The 16254-nt window shown below is 33.7% G+C and overlaps 1 protein-coding gene and 1 pseudogene across 2 annotated transcripts; one reads left to right on the forward strand and one right to left on the reverse strand.

Moving 5' to 3' along the window:
* Positions 1-6820: 6820 nt before the first annotated feature.
* On the forward strand, positions 6821-8203 carry LOC143549376 (uncharacterized). Its single transcript, XM_077040280.1, has 3 exons — positions 6821-6918; positions 7527-7726; positions 7872-8203. The coding sequence occupies exons 1-3, from the start codon at positions 6829-6831 to the stop codon at positions 8125-8127; spliced, it is 546 nt and encodes a 181-aa protein (XP_076896395.1). The 5' UTR covers positions 6821-6828; the 3' UTR covers positions 8128-8203.
* A 935-nt stretch (positions 8204-9138) lies between these two features.
* Positions 9139-13918, reverse strand: LOC143549377 (uncharacterized; annotated as a pseudogene). Its single transcript, XR_013138128.1, has 18 exons — positions 13696-13918; positions 12676-12795; positions 12462-12590; positions 12303-12365; positions 12091-12198; positions 11371-11448; positions 11158-11250; positions 10930-11016; positions 10735-10836; positions 10531-10650; positions 10380-10439; positions 10150-10289; positions 9962-10043; positions 9837-9895; positions 9698-9743; positions 9508-9599; positions 9375-9444; positions 9139-9274 (listed from the first exon to the last, which is right to left on the reverse strand). The product of XR_013138128.1 is annotated as an uncharacterized LOC143549377 (transcript).
* Positions 13919-16254: the final 2336 nt, after the last annotated feature.

Raw genomic sequence — 16254 nt, forward strand, 5'->3', positions numbered from 1 at the left:
GTTTTGTTGGATTTGGAATTTGGATAAAGCTATTTTATTTCAAATTGACTCTTGTAGTTATTAGAATATTAATGTAACAAATAATTAATTAATTTAAACGAGAAAAGCTCATGGATTAGGTGGATAGCTGTTACTTTTTAGGAAGGATAAGAATTAATATTAGGTTTTCACTTGGGTGGGCGTAATGTTAGATTTATAAATTATATTTATTAGCTTTAATTAAAATATTTTATTTGTATATGATTTCAAAGTACCTTTTTGAAATAACTTTTCTGCACCTAAAAGTTTTCAAGCACACTAGCACGATACTATCACGGAAATGACCCATTCCAACGGCTCGTGCTTTCTTCTATTACGTGTTATTTTCATGGCATATTTTAGCAAAAGATATAAGAACTTATAGGGGTGCTGAGAATAGTATTCCTCAATTATGATTACTTTCTTACCTTCATTTTATTTGTTAGGCGAAATATCGTATAAATACTGAAATTTATAGTGGTTAATTTTGACCAATGTTAACACTTTAATTATTTCCACTACTACATCTTGCTAAATAGGTAGTATTCAAGTCACGGATCGATAATCAAACACGAATTAAACGAATAACTCTCGTTTATATTAATCAGAAAATCTCACTCAAAAAACCGATTACAATACCTCAAACCCTAACTCAGTTTTTCTTTTGATAAACCCTAACTCGGTTGCACCAACTTCTTATTCTAATGTCTAACCATAACTCGGTTTATATAGATTAACCTAACTTGCTAGCCAAGACATTACCAAATATAATAAAACCCTAATAATTCTTAGGTTGGGCCTTACACTTGGGCCAAACAACAATTGAGCCAACAAAAATTACAATTGCAATTTCCCAATAGTAAGTTACCGATCATATCTTCTATTCCCATTTTTGTGATAGTGTGTTATAGCTCGCGAAACCTGTTATGGGCACTGGCCCTTCGTTTGTGATTTTTTTTTTAAATCAGTTAGTTATTAAACCAGGAAGACATCTTCAAGTCACTCAATCCAATTATTATTTTGTCCATTTGACTTACACCTTTCAGAAGACCCTCTAATGAGTGTGAAAGATGAAAGTCCCTTTGCCACCCAGCCTTACGTGTCGAGATTTGTCACTTTCACATTGAATTTTTTCACACCCTTCTATAAGGCATACCCTCATATTAGTAGTGATCTATTACCTATAGCCTCTCAATAATTATTTTTTGTTTTGATCACCAAGTTTTTTTCTCTAGTATATGTGAAGATCATATTTATAAATTCAGTATAATTTTGATAGTGATTATCACTCAAAAATACATAGTGAGTGATGAAATATAGATTTCATAATATTTCATTCAAACACTTCTTTTTTCGCTAGACAATGGTCTCTTTCCTAACATGAAATCACAACTTACAACAATACTTTCCTATATTACAAGAAGACGTATTTTAAAGTTTTATTATAGGTATTTATTTTGTAGCTATCTTGAATACCTAAAAATGTGTATAGTCTTTTGTTAACTTGAGAAGTCAAGTTTAACTTGTTTAATTTTAAAAAATTTGTCCACACCTTCTACCGTTGATTCATATCGACTCCCTAAGATCGATCGTGCTTCTAATGTTCAATCTTTAGTCTGGCAGCTCGGTGTGGTTGTTCTTACAATCAAGCTGTTGATCGAAGGTGGTGATTAGACTTGTATTTTGAATCTTTTGGGTGCATGTGGTTGACGAGCGTGCCGCACGAGTCATTGGTTTAGTTGTTCTTTACCATTTCATTTTGTTTGAGCTCACCACCGTGCATCAACCACCGTGCTTCAATCTGTAAATCCACAATTGTTGATGATTGTAGATTTTAGAAGGTGAACATATATATAAATTATATTTAAGATTCGTTACATGTTCATATTTTTCTTACCTTTAATAAAAGAAGTGTTTCTGTTAATTAATTAACAAAAGACAAATAGCTCCTAAAATCGCATATGAACAAAAGGGGTGAATTATGACGGCGGACAACCTCTTTTGAGATAGAGTATAATGCTAAGTCTCTTGATCGATTAAAGAAGTTTGGTGGACTTACTTTCCATTATCTAGCTATGTCTAATTAAAACGATCTAGCAATTCAATATTTTCAGTAACAGTGTTAAGTTTTCATTAAAAAGATCCCTTACTGCTATTTGTAGCCATGTTGGTTATCATGTAACCAAAATGAAGAAAATATTTCAAAGAATGAAAGTGGTTAAAAAAAGATAGGTATTCTCTACGTCTACAAAATTGCCTAAGACTAAAATTCATCAATTATAACTATAACGAATTCATCTAATACTTGTTGGGGTTGGGTAAAGAAACAGGCAAATTATTCAGGCATCCTATTTCATTTGGTAGTATGACATGCAAAATATGGTCATACGGGTTGTATAACAGGCAAAAACGGTCAAGTGGTTATATGAGGGGTTGCATGAGGTAGTATTCGTCAACTCATAAAACCCATGTGATATGTTTTGCATATAGATATGGCTAATTTAACCACTTACAATGTCATGCGACCCGCATAACCATTATTCGATTCATCATACGAATCATTTAATGTCTCTAACTATGGTGTGCAAACTAGATTTCACATCATTCGGCATGTATGATGTGTTAAACACGCCACTGTATAGATTTAAGGCGGTTTCTTGTTAACACCACACTATAAACACTATAGTTCTTTTAATTTTTAAAATTTATTATAACATTATGAGTTAATTCGTATTATTACTTTTTAATCACGTAATCGAATATAATCATGAATGGGAGCCCATCGAAGAAGCATTTACGTACTTCCTACTCAAATCTTTATTCACTTTAGCATTCATTTCGTATGTCATAGATTTGATCTTGAGTTGATTCAAAAACTTAAAGCACTTTCTACTCAAATCTTTATTCTCATTAGTCACTTCACCACATACACCATAGATTTGATCTTAGATTTATTACAACCCGCCAACATGTTTGACTCGTTTATATAGATGGGTTAAACAAGTTGTGTTTGTGCTAAACGATTTTAAAGGTGTTAGTTTAGATTTAATATATTTACACGAATAAATATATTAGTCATGTTCGAGTTGAATTCAATTATTCATGCCACCAACCCGAAAACAGCAATCCAACACGATTGGCACCGTTAAGTTCTACTTCATCATAAACATTTTTTTGTATCTTTATAACAAGCGTTAAAGGTGCTAATTCATAATTTTAATATATGAAAACTAATATTAGTTGATTAAATTAAAATATCGGTTTCTTTTATTGAAATAAATATGAGTCTTAATTTAATCATGTATTAGTGGTAGTGTCTGTCTTACCCAATTTTGTAACCTTTTTTGCCTCCCTCCAAGCCATCATAACTAATATGTATACGTTTTTAGCGTATGGGATTGTGGTGTAATCGGGTGGTGGAGATATAAAATGTCATTCTTTATTGAAAGGGGTGGATACCGGATAGAACTGTACTACCATAGTGGGTTTTGGCAGGTGCTGGCTTGAGCCCACTAGATCGGGTCAAGAAAATGGATATGACAGCGCCTAACAAATCATCTAAGACTAAAATTCATCAGTTATCACGTATTCTTATAATATTTGTTGGGGTTTTCTAAAGAACATCACTACACATTAATATCTAGGAACACTTACATTTCATACTAGTCCTATTAACTGTAACAAAAGTTCACATAGTAGTAGTGAAGCGGGATGCAAGGTAGACTTAAAATTTTTAGATAAAAATGGGTAAATTTATATTACGTATAAAAAATTTCGAACGAAAATAAGTAAATTAATAATGCTGATAAAAAAAAGGGAGTGGGGGAAGGGGGACCCAGGGCCATAAGTAATTTCCTCATACATGGCAGTCGTAATAAATGGTAATCTGGGTCGTATGAGGAGTTGTATGAAATGGTTTTCACCAAATCATATGTTTCGTATACTGTGGTATGTAACCATTTTGTTTTTCGCATTATCATACAGATCGTATGATATGACTAACTTTTGTGTGCAAACTTAATTTAGTACCATACACCAATATGATAGTGTCAAACAGCCTGATGCATAGTGTATAGATTTTGGGTGGTGTTTTTCTAACTTGATAACCTTATTGCTATAACTTTTTTTATTTATTATAACATTATTAATCAATTCATAATTACTTTTCATTCACGTAATCTAACATAATCATTAATGGAAACCCACCAAACCATTAGTTGTATTTCCTACTCAGATCTTTATTACTTTAGTCAATTCACATGTATATGATCATGAATTTTTTCAAACCTTTAAAATACTTTCTATTCAAATCTTTATATCCACTTTAGGCACTTCCCTATTTGCATCGTCGATTTGATCTTGAATTTTTTTTACAACTCGTCTACATCTTTGACTCGTTTAAATTAATGGGTTAAATGAATCATGTCCGCTCTACATTATTTTAAATATGTTGAGTTTAGAGTTACGAATAAATATACGAGTTATGTTTTGGTAAATTATATTCAAAAACGTCAATTTGCCAACACGATTGATACCCACTAATTTCTACTAATGAACATTTTTCCTATCATTAACTGTACTACATATATACACACGCGAGCAATCATTACAGAATCAATAATTTATTGAGAACATTAAAATCTTATGATATGCATGTAGATGTTGCATTGTGTAACACATAACATGTATATATAATCGATATTCATAACTTAATTATTTTTATTCGTTAATATATAATTAATGTCTTCATGCTAAATGTTTTATGGCATCTTTAATATTATTAGTCTTCTTAGTTCTTAGTATAACCAATATAGAAATATCCCTGATTAAACATATATTTGTCCAATGTCTAGTAAATTCTTGTGCGGCTATCTGCGATGACTTGCAATGTAAGAGAGGAGTTTAAGTGAAAGTATAACTTCGTAATTTCTATCGAGTCAGGACATGAACTACAAGAACATAAAACCCGTCAAAGGGTCAACATGTTTAAGGCCTCGTGGTCACCTGACGCATACCAGTTTCGCTTCTCTCCGAACCATATATGAGAATGTGGTGTAATGGGATGTTGAAGAGGTCATCCCCTTGTTGATCAATCCTCATGGTAATAATAGAAAACATGAAAAAGATGATAAACCTATAAATATATGCCTACCTTTTTGCAGCAGAGAATGCAGCACACCAGACGAGTCATATCAAGACGACATGATTGCCAGCTTAATCAAATTTTTAGGTTGTATAGTTAAGGATGGGAATTATGGTTCTTGAAAGAACCAAAAATGGGAGAGGGAGAGAGAGAGAGGGTCCTGAATTTCATGTGTGATTGTGATTAGGTTATTTGATGTTAGTTAATCTCTCCCTTATATACATCTAAAGGGAAACCTTTTATTTGCTAGTAATGGTAATATGGTTCATCAACAATTACTTAGCTAATATAATAATAAGGTGTAATTTAATTTATTTTGATCTATTATTATATAAATGATAATGATAGTCATTTAGTCATTCTTACACCCTTATATAATGCTCAGAAGTTAGCCGTAATGACTTGAGCCTACAAGATCCCAAGAAATGGGTATATTATTAATATAATATTTGTTGGGATTGGCTAAACGAAACGGCACTAGCACATGGCCGTATGCCTTGTAAAAAATGTCATACAGATCATAAGGCAGGTGAAAAATGACTTGTGAGTCGTATGAAAGGTTGTATATATGATGTGCATTTGCCAAATCATAGGCCCTATGATGTGTTTGACATACATAAATGACTTATTTGACTATTGACAAACTCATATGGACCGTATAACTATATTGCGTGTTATCATGCGGATCCTATACACCATGGCATGAATAACTCTAGTTTACAAACTTGATTTGACATATTATGTACTTTCAGTTCAAATCTTTATTCACTTTAGTACTTCACGTAAATTGTAGATTAGATCTAACCTAGAAAGTATTTTTCTAATAAATTATTTGTTCAGGACTCTATAATTAAGCCGGGCATGTTCGGTTGGTATATTTAATCCACTTAGTTAAGCAGGTTGAGTGATCAACTCATTGAACTATACAAATTTATAGTCAATAAAAAAAATATATATATCAATCTTTCTCCTCCATATCATCTTCTCTTTTCTTAAAACAACCTAAGATCGATATATCATGGATATTGATATACAATTACTCGTATTGTCATTCATTTAAAACAGCCTTTCAGTAAATTTAAGACAATGTGAATCCTAATAATCCTCTAGTGATTATCTTTTTATCAATTTAACTTATGATGAAGAATTATGAAACTCCTATACTATTCTGTAACTTTTTCTTAACGTAATATTACTTTTTACTTAAAAGTTGTTTTAAAAAACTAGTCACTAAATAATAACTACGCATGGTTTTTCTATCTCGTGTTACTTAATATTTAAAACTTCATAATATTCCAACTCTAATTAAAAAAGAAAAAAATGAACATGATCCATCTAAAATAAATAACTATTGTCTTCGATGATCAAAGGACTTGTAGTCTAATGGTATTAAGCTAGTATTTAAGTTAATCGTTAAAGAAAATAGAATAACGAAATAAAAAAATAGGAAATTCTATCAACATATTAAATGCTCAAACTAATTTTCCCTCTCCTAAAAATCCACCGCCAAGATGACGCGTGAGCAGAAAAAAAGTGATGAAGGATTCACGCCTCTTTTATTTTTTTAACAAACTTATCACCACCATTTCTATTTTTGTAACACTTTGATTATCTTGCTAAGTAAACCAACCTTTTTGTTTCATAATAATCACGTCTCATCGATTCAGATGGCTTCCACATTGCTCCTGGTTGTCGTATTTGTATTCGATCTCGTTGCCTTTGCACTTGCTGTTGCCGCCGAACAAAGGAGAGCTTCTGTGAGTTCTTTTTATCACTGTGTTTTGTTTGATCTAATATACCTATTGTTTGATTCTTCTTCATAAAGTTGATTAGTTATGTTTCTTGAAGAATATTTCTGTGTCATTTTTTGCTTTATTTTATGTTGCTATTAGTTTGAAGGTCAAAATCACTCAGTAATAATATTTTTATAAACTTATTAAAATAAATTTATAATACTTGATTATCTATATAATGAAATTTTTAAAAGATTATAATTAAATAATAATGTTAATTAAGATAATAAGTTTATAAAGTAGAAGTGGTTGAAAAACAAAGAGAAGTAAATAAATAAAATAAAAAGAAAGAAAAATAAAAGTTTAGTGAAAATTACACATCTCGTTTCGTCTTTTAAGAAATAAGGGTAAAATAGTCATTTTCATAATGCTAACCACAAAATAAACCTTTGTAGTGTAAAGCGGTTAAAAAAAAACTTATGTAGTGTAAAGGACATAAAGCGATAATTTTTCAACACAGCCGACACTCAGTGTAATTTTTCGAATTAAAGGGCACGTTCATAATTTGAATAGCACATTAACGACAAAATTTGTAATTTACTCTAGAAAAATTATTTTCAATTGTACTACAGGCTCGGATTGCTCAAGATGATAATTCAAGGTATTGTGTTTATGAATCTGATATAGCAACCGGGATGGGTGTGGGTGCGCTATTGTTCCTTCTTGTAAGCCAAATCCTTGTTATGGTTGCAACCCGTTGCATGTGTTGTGGGCGAGCCCTTAGCCCAGGTCGTTCCAGGGCATTAGCCGTGTTCTTATTCATTACCTGCTGGTAAGTTACATTCTTGACTTTATTCTACCAAAAAGCTTTATACTTGACTTCTATAGAACTATAGTCAAAACATTTTATGATTATAATGTATAAAAGATTATAATTAGTTTTGGACATAATTATTATTAACATTTTGTTTCATTAGGGTGACATTCATCATTGCTGAGGCATGCTTGCTTGCGGGTTCAGTCAGAAATGCGTATCACACAAAGTATAGGACCGTGCTCTCGGCTAACCCTCCTTCGTGTGAGACCCTCAGGAAAGGTGTGTTTGGTGCGGGTGCTGCTTTCGTGGTGTTCACTGGTATCGTCTCCGAGCTGTATTATGTTTTCTACAACAAATCTGATGAAGGTGCTATCCCTACCAGAGATATTGGCATAAGAATGGGAGCATTTAAGTAAATCTTTCTCACAAGTTTTATAAATTGTTTAGTTTTGTTTTATGGGTGCAGATTATTTGGTTTCTTTTTGTCGTAAATTCGGTGGTTAATAATAGTTGATCTGAGAGTGTTACAGAATTAAGGAGGTTTGGATTTATGTTTTTATACTGGTTATCTTATGTTCAGTTTCTGGTGTAATGAGTAACTTACTGCTACTATATAAATATAACAAGTGATATTCCTGTATTGTTAATTTATGCATGGTCCATATACTCATGTGATCACACATGGTGCTTAACGAGTTGACGGTATTTTTATCGACGTGGTTGCGATCTTAACAATCTCGTGATTGGGATTTACTTTAGATGATTTTGTTTACAATAAGTATCGGAACAAGAACAATAGAACTTATAACAATAACAATCATAATGGACGATAAACTTGACCTCAAAAAATGCATATGCTTGTTTCATTTTCTTCAGAAAGAACTTATCCTCGGCGTTGTTGGTGGTGGCTCAAAGCGAGTTAAAAACTAAGTTAGCTCCTTCGATATAAGCATACATGTGTTCACTTCTACGTTTTGTATAAAATTACTTTTAGCTTCAATGTGCAAACTATAGCTATGAGCCTATGATAATCAGAAATTAAACTCTTCCATTTGTATGCATATATTGTGATCACATGGATGCCTGTATTTATGTAACCATAGTGTCAAAGATACTGTCAGTATATTTAAAAGGATGGCTCATAACGTGATATTCATCATTTGACATGTTTTATAACCAAAGCGATATTCGTCATTTGACATGTTTTATAACCAAAACAGATAATCGGTTTATAGTTGTCATAACCGAACAATCCAATTGTTTCAAAAAGCATAAACCAATAATCGAAAGCACATAATATGATTACTTCAAAATGCATAGTCTGATTACTTCAAGAGGCATAATCACTTTAGAAAGCAAACTAAAAAGTCCCCTAAACTAACTGATGGGGTATACAGTAGTACAGGTCTATGCAGGTCTAATGCATCTCCATATCGTGATCCGCACATTACGCTCGCACATCTTTTACATTCCATGAAGAATAGGAGTTTTCTAAAACTTGAAATCCTTCTTCTTCGACTTGCTGTCTTTCTCATGCATCTTTCGCTTCCTCTTCTTTTCATTCTGCAAACATAGAAATCCCAACAGAGTTATTCTTTCATCATCATTTTCTAAAGTTTTACATTTATTTAAATAAAAATAGTAAAAAAATGATATTACACACCTCGGCAACCATGTCACTGAAATCCTCTCGTTGACTACGAAGCTTCTCTTCCTCACGTGCCTCCTCATATCTGAAAAAAGATTTTAACATAAATAATTAGTCATTTGCAGGTTGGTAACAGTGCAATACTTACTTTGAAGGCAAGACATTGTCCATGAGCTCCAACTCTTCAGGCTGTAATGATACATCGACCTGATCTGTTTTCTGACCTCTAAGCAAATCAACCTATCAACCACAAAGAAATGACTTAACGCTGTTCTTCATATGTCATGTTATCATCAAAACAGATACATATATTACTATATATCAATGAATATACATACCCTTTTGGCAGATGGCTTGTCTTGCACAGCACCACCTATCACATATCTGCCACCACAAAAGAAACACAAATCCCGTTATATTAAGTTTTTTATGTTAACAAAATTGTTGAGAAAAATGGTAGGAAAGTTGAGTCCATACGTATGTGTAGTTCCCAATAAAGTTCCTGGAGCTATCTTTTCTTCTTTTTCTTCCAGCACCTATAGACAAGTGAAAAAAGTTTTAAAAAAAAGTATAAATATGACACAAAATGAAAACCGACTCACTTGGTAAAGCGGTTTCTCGGGTTCCTTCCTCTGTTGCTTGAGAAGGTCGATCACATCCGGGGTCTCTACGCCAGTTGGAGTACTGAATAGCAGGCAAAAAAGTGAATGAAAATGAGTTATGTGATCATTATTAATATTTGTTTTTTGAAAAATTAAAAAAGTTTAAAAAAATGTGTTTTAGATCAAACCTTGAGAGACTATCAACAGATTGGATTCCATCCTCCAATTCATCTTCCTCATATGGCTCTTCCACTTCCTCCTCCTCTTCTTCTTCCTCCTCTTCTTCCTCAAGATCACCCCAGTGCTTACTCTTATCAATAGGCTCTTCCTGAAGTAAATTTCAAAAACAATATTATGATTTATGAGTTAGATATAACAAGAACAATATAACAGTTACAATATTCTGAACTGCAAGTACCTCGTAGCTGGGTGGTTCTTCTTGTTGTCCAAACGCATCACCATAGACCGGGCGTCCAAACTTCAAGAAAGAAAAGATTATGAGTAAAGAGTTCAAGATAACACAAAACAGAATAGATTAACACAAAAATACATGATTTAGAATAACCTACTTCATCAACAGGTGGCTTGCCCCAACCTCCAGGATGATAACCAAAGCTAGCCCCGTGTGGAATAGGAGCATTCAGACCTGGAATCTTTAGATGTGGATACGAAGGTGGAGGACCATATCTCTGTAGATCAAAGTTGTCATTCATCAGACTAAACAAAACGAAAAGACATAACAAGTATCATGAAAATAAAAATAAGCCAGTCACCTGCATATTAATTAGCCATGGGGGCGGGGCACCTTCTGGCATTCCTAATGCTTCTTTTAGTTCACGAGATAAGGTACCAGGCTTCATCTCTCTAAGCTTAACCTGCGTAAACCAAAGTAAGCCCAATTATAAACCACCTTAAAACACAGCATTTTCATGGATAAAGATCACTATGTGATTAAAAAAGCATGTTACCTCAAACTCTTTTCCTTCATGATAAAGTTCACCATGTGATGTAAGTTTTGGTTTAGTCTAGTATTTGAAAAAGGCATCATGGAGTACCTGCATAATCAAGTTCAAGATTGTGTCAAAGACTCAGATGTAGAAGTAAAATTAAAAGAAAACAAAAAAGTTGCCTGCAAGCATATACTTTCCAGTTTCCACAAACATAGTAAATATTACAGAAGATTAAAGTTAACAGACCTGGTAATCAATATCCATCTTTCCCATTTTTGGCTGCATTCTCTCGTGCTGCTTCTGCTTGAGCTTCTTATTATCCTCCTTCTCAATATAAGCCTGCAAAAAAGTTCAAGGTGTGAAGTTTCAAGAATGTCATGACACGGAAATCGTATGTTAGTGGATCAAAGATATTACTCTGATGAACTACAAGACAAAAATCATAAGATCTAAGCTTACCTGTCTAATCTTCTGGATTCCAGTAGCAGCAATAAAGTCTGGAAGTTGAAAAGGGGGTTTCTCAATACCCCGCTTCCCCTGTCACGCAGATTCAAAACTAGATGAGATTCATGTCAATCAGCACAGGCCACAGAAATAAATAAGACAATCCTAAAACTTGAATTATAACACTATGAACGTCTATGACACTGATAAAAGATAAAAACCCAAAGGGGCTACAGTTCGTTTGTGTAGTATCTTGTATAAAAACCTTTGCACTACGCAGTGCAGAATTATCTGAAATACAAAACCAAATAATCAGCATCCACATTGCACACATGAACAGCCCCTAATATGTAGCATGCAACATCCATTATCCAAATTGTTATCATTTATTTAAGTTTCCCGAATAATACAAGTTCCAATACAAGTTCCCATATCCCAACCCCCATTAACAATAAACCATTTAAAAACCATAAGTCCTGTTTAAAAAACACCTACATTTCCAGGCTCCAAGATTGTTTCAGTGGGTCCCCTGCAAGAACCACATATATACATATAAGAGAAACCTCATCAACTATTTGTTCATCACCCGACACCCCTGCAACCCTTGTTTTATGTCTAAAGTCCCGTTTAAAATTTGCCAGTATTTTCTCTCATAGAAATTCAAAAAACTTGGTCTCGCAGTAATTGCTTAATATTTGGTGACTCACAATAGTTGTTTAATATTTGGTGACTCACCTGTAAAAATTTCCTTTTTTGGCACCAATGTCTTGGCACAGGAACAGTGTTGCAATATGATTTGAGGAAAACAAGCAGTTTAGGATCAGCTGAGGTAGCATCCCAAACCTGAAACTCATGTAAATCAATCACTAGATCATTAAGCTGGTCACAAACAGAAGTTATCAAATGAAAGACAAAGAAACAGAGGTAAGAGGAACACAAGAAATCACCTCAACAACATCTGGCTTTGAACTAATCTGTTTAAGTTCAGCGATCTTCATCCGGCGCTGAAGCTATAATCAAATGTGCAAAAAAATAACTTAGAATAAAAATATCAATAACAAGAAAAGAATGACAGCATAATGCACCCAAAAAAAATAAAATATAACCTTCTTCTTTTTGTTAGAGATGCCATTTTTTTCCTTTTGTTGGTCTTCTTGCTCTTCTTCATCTGAGTCTGAGATAGCTTTCTTGTTAGATACGGCATTATCAGTAGTCCCTTCACTCTTATTGTTCTCCTGAATAAATAAGATTAACAAAACAAAAAATGAGGTCAGGCTAAGATTAAAAAAGTTAAGATCTTCAAGTGTGGCCCCTTTTTACCTCCGAAGCATCAGATTCCCTATAAGTAAACTTCTCGAAGACTTTCCTAAATTCCTCATCCAAGTTAAAGTCTAGTTCTGCTTGTTCAGGGATATACTCAATTTCAACTTGCTCCACAACCTACAATTACATATGAATTAATAAAACCACAACAAAACTGTAAAATGAAGTTCTGTGCAAGATGAATAAGCAGTAAAACATTTGATCATATGGGAATCATAGATATAGACATAATAATCAAACCAATATCACCCACTTCACATTAGCATCTAGCAAATCTATATCATACGATATCAACCACTTTACTTAGACATCAAGCAAATCTATATCATGGTTACAAATATTAACCACTTTACATAAGCATTAAGCAAACCTATATCATACTTAAAACCGAACTTGTAATCAAACAATGCCCCCAACAAATGTAACTTTTGTGTGATCTTCACCACCGGGGTAAAAAAAAATCAGAACCAATGATCAAACAAACAACAATAGAGCTTAGACTCAGGCCTTATACAAGCTTAAGAACAAGACTTAGGTGCAACTAGAAATGAGCCTAATAATCAATAATGATAGATCACTATCAAATATCCAGAAAAATCTACACATGTATAGCTTACTTATTAATTCACCAAAAAGAAACATTGCATTTGGCATTTCATCAAGAAAACCAGAAAAAGCGTTTTCTCCTGAAAGCATTATTCCAAAACTTGCCTTCTACATTTGAGTATTAGTTGCACCAGTGCTCACGCAGCAGTTAGAACCAACCAGAAACTATTTAGTCCACCTTCATCTCTAAATTTAACAATTCTTTCAGCTTAAAAACTTTTCTAATGGAGGCAACATATCAGTTGTTAACCCGAACAACTTGCCTAATATAAATATAAAAATAAATCACCTGTGAAAGCAATTCAGTAAACCTAAGATTTAAAAGACCTAATTAACCTTCAACAATTAAAAATCCAACTACAACTAAACAATATTATGAAACCCTAGGTAACAAATCAGACGAAACAATACCTTGTGAATATCAGAGTTCTCTTTCGCGCTATCATCTCCGGCGTTACCGGAGACCGTATCATCTCCACCGTCGGACTTGTTTTTCTTCTGTTTCCGGCGTCTGCGGCGGCGTTCGGCGTCCCGCGATTTCTTCGAAGTCTGGTTGTTATTATTATCCTTAGATACCGAATCTGCGTTCGGCTGAGAGTCCATTACGGCGGTTGAAACTTCGACTGTCATCGGAAATGAAGGGTTCCGGTGGTGGATGACGGGAATTGATTCATGGAATGAGTTTGTAAATATTATGATCGGTTTTAGGCCCAGTGACAGCAGTTTATTGGGCCTGACTTTGGCTCAGACTTTTAAGCCCGTCGTACACTTGCGTGATTCAATTTCAGTGAATTAACCGAATTATAACAGAATTATGTTTCTATGCTAGTGGCCTAGTATGCTCTAGTTTATGGCAACGTCTTGTATCATTGTTGGAATTGGTTGTTCACACACCCTTGACCTGTCCACACATCATTTAACACGGGGTTTCATACGATCGTATAGCCCATATACGATCGTATGTAGGGTGTGTGGATAACCAAAGGTATATCCCATCATTGTTAGCACTTAGCGTGTCAATATCAAAATAAATCAACCTACAGTCACCAAACCCAAATTCTATACTTTTTTATTTTTTATCGATATTGTAAAATTAACACGCAACAGTCAATAAATTTAAAGATTATATTATGTTTAGGTAAAAATGAAGCAAGCCGAAAAATGGGCATGTCAAATAGGTTTGACAATCGGTCAAAAGTCAAAACTAGTGCATTTTAGTAAGGGTCGGGTTTACACTTTACACATTACAACTTGATTTTTTTCATTGTTTTTACATGTCAAAAATTAACATAAAAGCATAACGGTCCAAGGAATATTTAGCCAGGAATGACGTAGCTATTATTATTATTACTACTACTACTATATAATAATTGTAAAGTTTGGTGCTGCTTGGCCATCTATTGGTTCAGGTGGCATCACACCGTTGGCCACACCAACTTTTATGTTTTTTTATTATTAGTTTCAGTATCGTAACAAATATAACCGAAATTGATCAAATTCGCGTCGACTTACCATCATAATATCTAGGACAGACAACACTTGCGTTTTACCAACACCAAAGTTTTACCGATTCACCTCCACAACGCTCGGGACTGACAACACTCAATGTTTACCAACGTCGGGGTTTTATTGATTTTTTTTAGTTCTGGTACCGTAACGAACGTATCCAAAACCGAATTCGTGTCGACTTACAGTCGCAACTGTCACACCCCAACCTAAGGCGGAAATGCCGGGGCGTGATCCGATTGCTCACAGCTCGAAGATACTATCATACTTATAAATGACAATATCTAATTAATTATTTATTTCAAATAATACACAATATTCAAATACAATTCAAATAAATATAAACAGTCATTTAACTTCAAGTTTGTCTTCAATATAACCCTAAGGTCTTTCTAAGTGTCCATTCTTCTACTCAAGCACCTGTATATGCGTAAAAATGGAGTTTTGTCAACAAACATGTTGAGTGAGTTTATCACCAAGTTTTGACACCAAAAATAATGTTAATATAATAAATAAGAAAAACCTAATAAATGCGGCAATGAAATCAAACCATAAGCAAGTAAGTTGTCGATTAAACCATTGCCAAGCGAATCGGGCGCCGGTAAATCAACTCTGAGCAAATAAGAATAAGACCGTTGCCAAACGAATCGGGCGTTGGTCAATAGAATGAGAACCCTCTCCAAGGGGATATGTCAAACGATTGCATACAAAGACAAATAGGCACATAACAAGTAGATTTGATTAATCACACACAATTACACGTTTGCTATTTTTTATATGTATGTATATATAGATATGTATGTATAGTATGATATACGCATATGTCCCCAAAACGTTTGTGAAGATTGAGTAAAATAAGGGAATGATAAAACTCACCTTAGATTAAAGGCAAGTGAGTATAATTAAAAATAAACGAGTCAACGGATAAGCGAGTCGTCCAATACGCGTCAAACGAGATAACTTATCAGAACCTGAAACTTTGTGGTATAAAACTATAAATAAAAACGAACTTAATGCCGCTGGAATCAATCCAAACGGATGAGTAGAACTCTAGTTATGTTGAATTAAACGTTTAAGCGAGCTGGTACTGACCAGAATCCGAACAGCTAGTCGGAAGTCGGGTTTTGGGCAGTAGCCTTAAAATCATGTTTCAAGAATAAAATTCTTCTAGACCAAACGTTGAATCCGACCAGAAGCATGAGAAAATGCAAAGTCAAACATGTTAACTGTTTTGCCCTTTAACGGGTTTTAAAGAAACTGACCAGTCAACACCCTTCAACCACCGAAATTGATTGAAGGTTATTGACTAGGGAATATGTATGAACGATTTTACAGTTTACAACTTACCCGGAAAGTGAAAGGATTGACGAGAAACGGAAGTCAAAGGTCCTAAAGCAAGCAAAGTCAACGAACAAGTCTTGTATCTTTAACGAATATGTAAAAACCGAAGGGTTTGCGAGATGG

The sequence above is a fragment of the Bidens hawaiensis genome, unplaced genomic scaffold (assembly GCF_021521415.1).
Source record: "Bidens hawaiensis isolate Kalapana, Puna unplaced genomic scaffold, B.hawaiensis_p1.1 tig00015551_1, whole genome shotgun sequence".
NCBI lineage: Eukaryota > Viridiplantae > Streptophyta > Magnoliopsida > Asterales > Asteraceae > Bidens > Bidens hawaiensis.